General features: G+C 42.4%; 1 protein-coding gene across 1 annotated transcript in view; it reads left to right on the top strand.

Annotated features, from left to right (window-relative positions):
• LOC311101664 (ATP-binding cassette sub-family G member 1-like) overlaps positions 1-11,891 on the top strand; it is a gene marked incomplete at both ends in the record, with an annotated part of 33,554 nt that extends 21,663 nt beyond the window's left edge. Inside the window, 9 exons of the mRNA XM_084142811.1 lie at positions 5,348-5,471; positions 5,984-6,098; positions 6,394-6,539; positions 6,738-6,839; positions 7,275-7,443; positions 7,619-7,719; positions 8,497-8,655; positions 9,174-9,292; positions 11,663-11,891. Coding sequence (XP_083998937.1) covers positions 5,348-5,471; positions 5,984-6,098; positions 6,394-6,539; positions 6,738-6,839; positions 7,275-7,443; positions 7,619-7,719; positions 8,497-8,655; positions 9,174-9,292; positions 11,663-11,891 — 1,264 coding nt within the window. The remainder of the gene's footprint in view (positions 1-5,347; positions 5,472-5,983; positions 6,099-6,393; positions 6,540-6,737; positions 6,840-7,274; positions 7,444-7,618; positions 7,720-8,496; positions 8,656-9,173; positions 9,293-11,662) is intronic.
• Positions 11,892-12,340: the final 449 nt, after the last annotated feature.

Below are 12,340 nucleotides of genomic sequence, written 5' to 3'. Positions count from 1 at the left end.
ACAAAATACTCCATAATGTCAAAGTGAAAAGAACATTCTACACATTTTTACAAATTAATAAAAATTCAATATCAAAAAATTGCCTAAAATAGTTAAGAAGTAAAAAATTAATATGAATACCCCTTCCTCTGTCCCCCATACATACAACATCTGTAAGGTCCATCAGTCAAGTATTGCATTTCAAGCACAGATTCAACTACAAAGACCAGGGAGCATTTCGAAAGCCTCATAAAGAAGGGCAGTGATTGGCTGTTGGGTAACAATAACAAATCAGACATTGAATATACAGTGGGGGAAAAATGTATTTAGTCAGCCACCAATTGTGCAAGTTCTCCCACTTAAAAAGATGAGAGAGGCCTGTAATTTTCATCATAGGTACACGTCAACTATGACAGACAAATTGAGAGAAAACATTTCCAGAAAATCACATTGTAGGATTTTTAATGAATTTATTTGCAAATGATGGTGGAAAATAAGTATTTGGTCACCTACAAACAAGCAAGATTTCTGGCTCTCACAGACCTGTAACTTCTTCTTTAAGAGGCTCCTCTGTCCTCCACTCGTTACCTGTATTAATGGCACCTGTTTGAACTTGTTATCAGTATAAAAGACACCTGTCCACAACCTCAAACAGTCACACTCCAAACTCCACTATGGCCAAGACCAAAGAGCTGTCAAAGGACACCAGAAACAAAATTGTAGACCTGCACCAGGCTGGGAAGACTGAATCTGCAATAGGTAAGCAGCTTGGTTTGAAGAAATCAACTGTGGGAGCAATTATTAGGAAATGGAAGACATACAAGACCACTGATAATCTCCCTCGATCTGGGGCTCCACGCAAGATCTCACCCCGTGGGGTCAAAATGATCACAAGAACGGTGAGCAAAAATCCCAGAACCACACGGGGGGAACTAGTGAATGACCTGCAGAGAGCTGGGACCAAAGTAACAAAGCCTACCATCAGTAACACACTACGCCGCCAGGGACTCAAATCCTGCAGTGCAAGACGTGTCCCCCTGCTTAAGCCAGTACATGTCCAGGCCCGTCTGAAGTTTGCTAGAGTGCATTTGGATGATCCAGAAGAGGATTGGGAGAATGTCATATGGTCAGATGAAACCAAAATATAACTTTTTGGTAAAAATTCAACTCGTCGTGTTTGGAGGACAAAGAATGCTGAGTTGCATCCAAAGAACACCATACCTACTGTGAAGCATGGGGGTGGAAACATCATGCTTTGGGGCTGTTTTTCTGCAAAGGGACCAGGACGACTGATCCGTGTATAGGAAAGAATGAATGGGGCCATGTATCGTGAGATTTTGAGTGAAAACCTCCTTCCATCAGCAAGGGCATTGAAGATGAAACGTGGCTGGGTCTTTCAGCATGACAATGATCCCAAACACACCGCCCGGGCAACGAAGGAGTGGCTTCGTAAGAAGCATTTCAAGGTCCTGGAGTGGCCTAGCCAGTCTCCAGATCTCAACCCCATAGAAAATCTTTGGAGGGAGTTGAAAGTCCGTGTTGCCCAGCGACATCCCCAAAACATCACTGCTCTAGAGGAGATCTGCATGGAGGAATGGGCCAAAATACCAGCAACAGTGTGTGAAAACCTTGTGAAGACTTACAGAAAACGTTTGACCTGTGTCATTGCCAACAAAGGGTATATAACAAAGTATTGAGAAACTTTTGTTATTGACCAAATACTTATTTTCCACCATAATTTGCAAATAAATTCATTAAAAATCCTACAATGTGATTTTCTGGAGAAAAAAAATCTCATTTTGTCTGTCATAGTTGACGTGTACCTATGATGAAAATTACAGGCCTCTCTCATCTTTTTAAGTGGGGAACTTGCACAATTGGTGGCTGACTAAATACTTTTTTCCCCCACTGTATAGACAGGTGTGTGCCTTTCCAAATCATGTCCAATCAATTGAATTTACCACAGGTGGACTCCAATCAAGTTGTAGAAACATCTCAAGGATGATCAATGGAAACTGGATGCACCTGAGCTCAATTTCGAGTCTCATAGCAAAGGGTTTTAATACTTATGTAAATAAGGTATTTCTGTTTTTTATCTAATCCATTTTAGAATATGGCTGTAACGGAACAAAATATGGAAAAAGTCAATGGGTCTGAATACTTTCCGAATGCACTGTACTTCCATTCAATTTTTCAACTGGTACCGGGGGACCTTCAGACGAGTCTTGTGAGGCCTGTGGGCGCCCTAGAGCAAAACCTTTCTACAGATGGGTCATGTTAGTGTGTAGTCCAAACTGTTTCGGACGCTACAAACAGAAGTTGGCAGATCGGCTGTACCGACTTCAGATGAGTCCCTGTACCCAAGAAAGCAAAGGTAACTGAACTAAATGACTATCGCCCTGTAGCACTCACCTCTGTCATCATGAAGTGCTTTGAGAGACTAGTCAAGGATCATATCACCTCTACCTTACCTGTCACCCTAGACCCACTTCAATTTGCTTACCGCCCCAATAGATCCACAGACAATGCAATCGCCATCACACTGCACACTACCCTATCCCATCTGGACAAGAGGAATACCTATGTAAGAATGCTGTTCATTGACTATAGCTCAGCATTCAACACCATAGTACCCTCCAAGCTCATCATTAAGCTCGAGGGTCTGAACCCCGCCCTGTGCAACTGGGTCCTGGACTTCCTGACGGGCCGCCCCCAGGTGGTGAAGGTAGGAAACAACATCTCCACTTCGCTGATCCTCAACACTGGGGCCCCACAAGGGTTCGTGCTCAGCCCCTTCCTGTACTCCCTGTTCACCCATGACTGCGTGGCCAAGCACGCCTCCAACTCAATCATCAAGTTTGCAGACGACACAACAGTAGTAGGCTTGATTACCAACAATGACGAGACCGCCTACAGGGAGGAGGTGAGGGCTCTGGGAGTGTGGTGCCAGGAAAATAACCTCTCACTCAACGTCAACAAAAAAAAGGAGATGATCGTGGACTTCAGGAAACAGCAGAGCGTGCACCCCCCTATCCTCATCGACGGGACCGCAGTGGAGAAGGTGGAAAGCTTCAAGTTCCTTGGCGTACACATCACCGACAAACTGAAATGGTCCACCCAAGCAGACAGTGTGGTGAAGAAGGCGCAACAGAGCCTCTTCAAACTCAGGAGGCTGAAGAAATTTGGCTTAGCTCCTAAAACCCTCACAAACTTTTACAGATGCACAATTGAGAGCATCCTGTCGGGCTGTATCATCGCCTGGTACGGCAACTGCACCGCCCGCAACCGCAGGGCTCTCCAGAGGGTGGTGCGGTCTGCCGAATGTATTACCGGGGGCAAACTACCCGGCCTCCAAGACACATACAGCACCCGATGTCACAGGAAGGCCAAAAAGATCATCAAGGACATCAACCACCCAAGCCACTGCCTGTTCACCCCACTATCATCCAGAAGGCGAGGTCAGTACATGTGCATCAAAGCTGGGACCGAGAGAATGAAAAACCGCTTCTATCTCAAGGCCATCAGACTGTTAAATAGCCATCACTAGCACATTAGAGGCTGCTGCTGCCTACTGAAATCACTGGCCACGTTAAGAAATGGAACACTAGTCACTTTAATAATGTTTACATATCTTGCACTACTCATCTCATATGTATATACTGCATTATATTCTATAATATTCTACTGTATCTTAGTCCATGCCGCTCTGTCATTGCTTGTCCATATATGTATTCTTAAATCGCATTCCTTACTAGTTTTGTGTGCATTAGGTATATGTTGTGAAATTGTTAGATACTACTTGTTAGATATTACTGCACTGTCGGAGCTAGAAGCACAAGCATTTCGCTATACCCGCTATAACATCTGCTAAACACGTGTATGTGACAAATACAATTTGATTTGATTTGATTTGACACTTTGGGGGGGGGGGCCTTGAGCAAATCGGAGAACACCATCGTGTTCGTGAGAGTCTCATCTTTCCATAGAGGGGTCATAATATAGAGGATTTTCGGGATGCCTCATGGTCTGACAAACACTGCTCTAGCTCTGTCACCTTTAACCGCAAGTTCGACATTGCGGTGGATTGAGATGCATCCAATGCAAAAAAACTGATATCTCTAGCTTAAACTGATGGATTTTTATGGGGACATCGACTCTAGGGGGTTAAATCCATTTTAATCCCACTTTGTAACACAATAAAATGTAAAGAAATCCAAGGGGGTTGTAGACTTTCTATAGGCACCATAAATATTCCAAGCGTCTGAAATGGTATCTTCTAAAGTCAAACTGACAACATATGGGACTGAGATAGGGAAGACGGAAAGTCAATAAACAGTAGAGTACTGTAAAGCTACCACATTTGCTAACCTTACTATAAACGTTCTGAAGTGCTCTTGTTATTTAATGCTCAATGTCGTTTTTAGGGTCCATTGTACACTGTGATTGAGTTAGAGATGTGTCAATGTGAATTGAAGTCAGCCAATTCATGTAGTAAACTGAAATTCCAATTCAATGTTTGAGAATATATCTTATTTTTTTATATTACTTTTTAATAAATCAAAAAGGAGAAACTGTTTATTTAAAAGTGTTCAAATTCCTTCCTGAATTGACTGGCTTCAATTCGAATTGACCATGGTCTGAAACTGGAATGACGTCATAGTTTCTGAGAGCAGCAGCGTGTAGCGTCTCTTAAGGGGATTTCCTCCTGATGCCCAATCCTCTTGATGCCTTCTAAGACGGACACTTCATCTGCCTCTTTATCCTGTCTCTTAGCCACCTCCGACTGCTTAACTGCACTGTAATACACTCTCAATCCAAAGAGTCTTCTCACCTGGTCAAAATCACTGACTGATTCATATCAGTGTCCAGTGATGGGACCATTAGATCACATACAAGAACGAACGTGAAGGTGAAGGTGTGCAAAAAACCCACATGTTAAAGAAGTAGCTAACGTTAGTCATTGTGAAAAGCCCCCTTAGTGCCCACTCTGAGCACTTGTTGATTGCAGGCTCCTTGAAACAGTTGTAGAAAAAAAGATGAGGGGTAACCACCAAACGCTGTTCATGGAAAGGACTTTACAGGATTCTGTACCAACTCACATTAGTTGTCGATAACGTTTTACCCCAAGAAACAGTTCTTCAAGAAAGACATGGACACGAGAGAGTGTTTGTTGCTTTGTCATAAACGTGCCAAATAGTGCAAGTTTATGCAATGTGCTGGAGTCCTTCTACCAGTTCACTTCACTTGTTTGCTTCTCCTCCGCATTGAAGATCTATGATGTTACTGTAGGTGTGCAAAAGCCAATCTATTCTTCGCTTTGACATTGTCCCCTATACGCTAACCCTGGCCGCTATACCCTGTTTTGCAGTGGCCTGGACAGTTCCTCCTGCTTCCAGGTGTTGTCTCTGCTGAAGGCCCTGGCGCATGGTGGCCGCACCGTCATCTGCACCATCCACCAGCCCAGCGCCAAGCTCTTTGAGCTCTTCAACAAGGTCAGCCTCCAACCTGAGTCGCAGATCTGTTTGAGTTGTCTTACCAACACCTACGTCATTGGCGTGACAACATAAACAGATCTGGGATTCAGGCTAGCGTAATGCATGGGAATCTATGAAAGGCACAATGATACCACAGGATCACGGTTGGAAATTAGATATGTAGCTAGCTAGACATGTGGCGTAATACTTATGCATGGTCCCCAACAAGTTAACACATCAACAGGCTAATGTAGTTGTTTAACAAAGTAAAAACAAACTATGTGTGCTTGGTATATACCTAAATACAAACTATGTGTGCTTGGTAAATGTAAATGTATATACAGTACCTAGTGTGACTTACCTAAAAGAGCGCAACTACAGGGTCGTCTTTACTTGTTGCTTTGCCCCTAATGCCAATGATTCCAATGCTAACTGAATTGAACTAAGTTATTTTAATAACTAAATGAATGGTCTGCAAAATGAATGTACTGTATCCTGATTGCTTCGTGCCCCTGTGTTTCCCTCCCTAGCTGTATGTCCTTAGCCAGGGCCAGTGTATCTACAGAGGGAAAGTGGCTAACCTGGTCCCCTACCTTAGAGAGCTGGGGCTCAACTGCCCAACGTACCACAACCCTGCAGACTTTGGTGAGAAACTCCTACCAGTTTAATGAGAAACAAGTCAAATGTGTTTTCATCATTGTTATAATCACCTTATTTACACATGTATATCAGTGTATTCGGGAATCTGCCTTATCTTCTTAGAATAACTGTCCCTGAAAGTTATTTTAGTATACTTTGGTATAAAGTGTTCTAGAAACTATTCTATCTATTAGTTCAACTGAAAATTCATTTTCTCAGAATAACTTTTACAGATGGTTCCTCATGCAATATTCACTGGGGTTTCTGTGACATGCGTACCTCTCTCTCCATTTGATCCCAGTGATGGAGGTGGCGTCTGGGCAGTACGGAGATCAGACGGCTCGTCTGGTGAACGCTGTGCAGGAGAGGAAATGTGAGCAGGTCTACAAGACAGACATGAACAATGGACCCCTCAACCCCTTCCTGTGGCACAAATCTTCTGAGGAGGTAAAAGGGGGATTAGTGTATTCCTACAGCTCTCAGTGGGTTGAAATGAAGAATCTTATTGAAGTTATATTTTCAGAGTCAAAGCATTTCATTTCAATGTTTCAGGAAAGAGATGTTGAGAGGCCTTACCACGTCAGGTTGTTCAGTCACTGTTTTTCTCTCTCTCTATCTCTCTCCAACCCTCTCCAATCCTCTCAGGACTCCTCTTCCGGTGAGGGCTGCCACGGTTTCTCGGCCAGTTGTCTGACTCAGTTCTGCATCCTGTTCAAAAGGACGTTTCAATGCATCATTAGAGATACGGTAAGACAGACTTTGTACTGCAACAGCTTCCTTTTTAAAATAGCCAAATGTTACGTAATGAACCCCAAACACTTTAATAAGATTCAAGGCATATCAAAAGGATAACAGAGGAAAAAACTAAATTCAACAAATTGGTATGAGAACATCATAACAGAAATAAAAAAGACATCTATTCATACCATACTTTGCTCATCCTCCACTATCATAACCACTCCATTTCCCCTTCTCATCTACTCCTCTACGCCATCCTTCCGCTTCCTCTCAATCAAATGTATTTTATAAAGCCCTTTTTACATCAGCAGTTGTCACAACGTGCTTTACAGATACCCAGCATAAAACCCCAAAGAGCAAGCAATGCAGATGCAGAAGCACAATGGATAGGAAAATATATCAACAAAACATTATTTCTCTTCTTCTCCTGTTCTGGCCCTACAGGTGCTGACTCACCTAAGAATCTCCTCTCACATTGGGATTGGGATTCTGATTGGCCTGCTCTACCTGGGCATTGGCAACGATGCCAAGAAAGTGCTCAGCAACTCCGGCTTCCTCTTCTTCTCCATGCTCTTCCTCATGTTTGCTGCTCTCATGCCTACTGTTCTGACCTGTAAGTGTTCTCAGCTCTTCTTACTGACAGACATCTGCATGCATTGTTTTAGTGCATGAATTTACAACAGTCGTAAGCCATTGCATACAGTATGTTAGGAGTAGACTGTGCTGAGATTTACCTTGGCATTGTTTCTGATTACTATGACGCTGTTTTCTCTGTCTCTCTAATGCAGTCCCTTTGGAGATGGGAGTGTTCCTAAGAGAGCACTTGAACTACTGGTACAGCCTGAAGGCTTACTATCTGGCCAAGACTATGGCGGACCTCCCCTTCCAGGTAATTACAATGTCACATAGAACTCTGGAGGGTCATTTTTAGTAGTGTGTCGTGTCCCAAAAAATCTGTAAATTGGTATTTCATCAAAATGTAAAAAAGTTGCGAGAAAAAAAAGAAAAAAAACATTACGGTTCTAGCATTCACTGAAAAGAGCAAAGGTATTGTAACTGAAGAATGTTATTGGAGCTGAAAGTGGCTTTAGCATCGAGGTCAAAAAGCAATTCTGTCCGTCAGATTTAGACAAATTCCACAATAACATTACATAAGAAGGCTTTACGTGTCACCAGACATCGCCCTGTGCTCTAAATTAAAAGTGACAAAGGTTTACTGCATGTTTTCATTTATTGTATTGAATTTGTATTGTATTGAACCTAATTTGGCTTTTTTCAACAATACAAAAGGATTATTTCAAAGCACAAAACGCTTGGTTTTGATTCTCCACATGAAGAAAAGTGTTTTAGTTTGATGTTTTAATGATACTCAATGTGTTTTCCATGGTGAGATATTGTTGGCTGAACATGAGGAATGTGATGTGGCCATATCACAATCCTAGATAACAACAGCTTATCCTGCTGTTGTGCCCTTCAGCAAGGCACTTAACCACCTACACGACCCTGGGGGTGCTGCTCTGACACTGTCCTTCCAATCTGTCACTGTGTGGTTGGGCTTGTGTGGAACCGTACATGCGTGTGTTGGGGGTCGAGAGAAAAAAAGCTGACAGGACAATTTCTGTGTCCACAAATGGACAATCAAGTCTTTTCTTATTTTTCTTCACAGATAGTGTTCCCAGTCGCCTACTGCAGCATCGTCTACTGGATGACGTCCCAGCCACCTGATGCTGTGCGTTTCATACTTTTCTTGGCCCTGGGAGTCCTAACCTCTCTTGTCGCCCAGTCTCTGGGCCTGCTGATAGGAGCGGCTTCCACCTCACTACAGGTACGTCCTCCATTCTCTCAATACTAACACACGATAACAACTGCTATACCTATTGTTTGCAGCTTGAGAATTGCAAATAAACTCTATTGTGACCATTCCGGCTGAGTATTGTTATTATTAGCAAATTCCGGCTGAGTATTGATATTATTTGCTCATAAAAAATATATTTTGTGCTTGGGGCTGGTCTAAGGGTAGTGCCGCCCCGTACCACATGTGCCCTTGGAGGCAGTGTTTCAATCCCCTGTTCCACCTCTCACTCTCTCTGCTGTATTCCTTTCATCTGTCCCCCCATCTACATTTATACCTTGTATCTGTAAATACAACTTTTTAAAATTAATTAAACAAATATTTATACATTTTTTACTATATTTCCTGGCACAATCACACCAACCACATTGTATTTACACAGTACCCACCTATAGTATATTAATATAATTATATGTTTCTCTGAATGGTACCCAATTTTATTCTAAGCAGACACTATTAACCGCAGTATGTTGCACTTGTCCATGTCTCAGGTTGCCACGTTTGTAGGTCCGGTGACTGCCATACCCGTACTACTTTTCTCTGGCTTCTTCGTCAGTTTTGACACAATTCCGTGGTATCTTCAGTGGATGTCATACATTTCATATGTCAGGTAAATAGTTTTTCAGATACTTTTCAGACATACAAGGGCCCTGACTTCTTCCTGACCATGTGACCTGCCCCTAATACTGAGAAGGTACCATGTATTCAGCACTTGCAGGGGAAAGTGGGGTATGTTGAGCCAAAGGGTTAATTGAGCCACTCCTTGTTTCTAGGAAACCATACACAAAATTAATAATGTGACCAAATATTTAGGAAGTGGTAATCATTTCATTAAGTATGTGAAGGAAGAAACAATATGGAAAAAGTGGCAAGCAAGTTAGGTCCAAAAAACAGATTTTCACAAATTCAAATGAATTGATTGTGTTATAGGTTTCATGATGCTTGTATCTAAACCGAAGTAAATAGTTTTAAGATTGTTTTATACATCAGTTGGGGTCTCTATAAGCTACAATGTGAGGTCCTAAACCTAGCATGAAAGTGCATCCTTGTAACTGTGTGGGCTAATATAGTCAAAATGTTTGCCTTGGGGTATGTTGAGCTAATTGCCATGGGATAAATTGAGCCCCCCCAAAAATCTGTTTTATGCATAGTATTTTTGCAATGTGTCATGCATATGAATTCAAGATAGTGCATTTTTATTGTTATAGAGCAGACATCATCATGCGCCGTGTATACAAATATAAAACAAGCAGGGGTCTAGTCCCAATTGAGGTTCTTGAGAGAGCAGCCAAGGAAGTGAGAGAAGTGAAGAAGTCCATTCGAGCAGCAGCAAGGGATGAAAAAATTTACTGAATGACACTGAAGAGGTACATTGAAAAAAAAGAAACCGAACATGCATCTGTGCGAAAGAGTGTCTATGATAGAGGAGCAGAGGCACACAAGGTCTTGTCTGATGACATGGAGTCTGAGCTTCTTAAACATATCACGAATCTCGTGGACCAGTTTCATGGGCTTAGTGTTTCATGGGCTTAGTGTTTCATGGGTGTAGTGTTTCATGGGCTTAGTGTTTCATGGGTGTAGTGTTTCATGGGTGTAGTGTTTCATGGGTGTAGTGTTTCATGGGCTTAGTAGCCTTAGTAGCCTCAGAGAACTTGCCTACAAATTGGCACTTAGAAACAACATCCCTTTCTCAGACAACTGGTCAAGAAATGGATGGGTATGGAAGGGAACAGAGAGATCTACTGTATATCTGACTGTAGGCATACATTTAAGATATATACAATATACCACACCCTCATTCCATGAATTCAACTTTGACCTACCAGCACCATCACCCACAGGACACCATCACCAATTTACCACAAGGCGGCTCAACTTACCCTGACCCTATGCTCAACTTACCCCATACCCGGGGTAAGTTGTGCCAAGTGACCACTTTTTTTGGACAAGCTATGTTTTAAAAACTGTTATGTTTACATTAATTCTGATTATTTCCTACATCCTGAAATATATGTAGATATCTTTCTTAGAAATAATTATATATACTGAGCAAAAAATATAAACGCAACATGCAACAATTTCAAAGATTTTACTGAGTTACAGTTCATATGAGGAAATCAGTCAAATTAGGCCCTAATCTATGGATTTCACATGACTGGGATTATAGATATGCATCTGTTGGTCACAGATACCTTAAAAAAAATGGGCCTCACAATGGGCCTCAGGATCTTGTCATGGTATTTCTGTGCATTCAAATTGCCATTGATAAAATACAATTGTGTTTGTTGTCCGTAGTTTATGCCTGCCCATACCATAACCCCACCGCCACCATGCGGCACTCTGTTCACAACGTTGACATTAGCAAACCGCTCGCCCACACGACGCCATACACGTGGTCTGCTGTTGTGAGGCCAGTTAGACATACTGCCAAATTCTCTAAAATAAAATTGGAGGTGGCTTATGGTAGAGAAATGAATGGTAAATTATCTGGCAACAGCTCTGGTGGACATTTCTGCAGTCAGCATGCCAATTGCATGCTCCCTCAAAACTTGAAGACATTTGTGGCATTGTGTTGTGTGACAAAACTGCACGTTTTAGAGTGGCCTTTTATTGTCCTTAGGCACAAGGTGCACCTGTGTAATGATCATACTGTTTAATTAGCTCCTTGATATGCCACACCAGTCAGGTGGATGGATTATATTGGCAAAGGAGAAATGCTCACTAACAGGGATGTAAACTATTTGTGCACAAAATTTGAGAGAAATAAGCTTTTTGTGCGTATGGAACATTTCTATGATCTTTTATTTCAGCTCATGAAACATGGGACCAACACTTTACATGTTGCGTTTTTATATTTTTGTTCAGTGTATTTCCATTTACGTAGGGATGCTGAATGTAAAAAATGGCTCAACTTACCCCACTCCCCCCTACTGTTCGTCCTCTTTAGCAGCACCATAAAGCAGTTCCTATTATTTTGTAGGTATGGCTTTGAAGGTGTCATCCTCTCCATCTACGGCCTGGACCGGGAGGACCTCCACTGCGACAAGGATGAAACCTGCCACTTCCAGAAGTCGGAGGCCATCTTGAAAGAGCTTGACGTGGAAGATGCCAAACTGTACCTTGACTTCATAGTGCTCGGCATGTTCTTTGTGAGCCTCCGCCTCCTCGCATACTTTGTGCTGCGCTATAAGATCAGTGCAGAGAGGTAGACTGTAGAGTGGGGGTAGGAGGAAGAAGGCCCAGATCGCTTGCAAGCTGGAATACCGCTTCTGGAGACCTCATGGCAGTGTCCCAGAAACACACCATGCACACCAAACTCTTGGCCAAAGACTACAGAATATAGACGCCCGTTGTGTGGGTGTGCATGCAGTATGAATCTACGTTGCTTAGACAAACAAAGATGGCAGAGAGGAGCTCAGTGCCTCAGGCCATGGCTGATTCCCAATATTACAAGACCATTCTTGTTTAAAAACCAAAACCATTGGTTTATTGAAGGCAAGGCTCCTGGCACAGTAGGAATCTAGATGTAATCGCCTTGTGCAGTATTTGTTTGTGCAACGGAACCAACTAAGTAATGTAAGACTTTGTTGTTGATAGGCTCTTGTGTAGTCTGTAGTTTCCAGACTGGTTTGTATGACCACTGTGTGAAACCAATTAA

The sequence above is a fragment of the Coregonus lavaretus genome (genome assembly GCF_964263955.1).
Source record: "Coregonus lavaretus genome assembly, chromosome: 26".
Lineage (NCBI taxonomy): Eukaryota > Metazoa > Chordata > Actinopteri > Salmoniformes > Salmonidae > Coregonus > Coregonus lavaretus.
The sequence above is the reverse complement of the archived record's forward strand: the minus strand, read 5'-3'. Positions and strand labels throughout refer to the sequence as shown.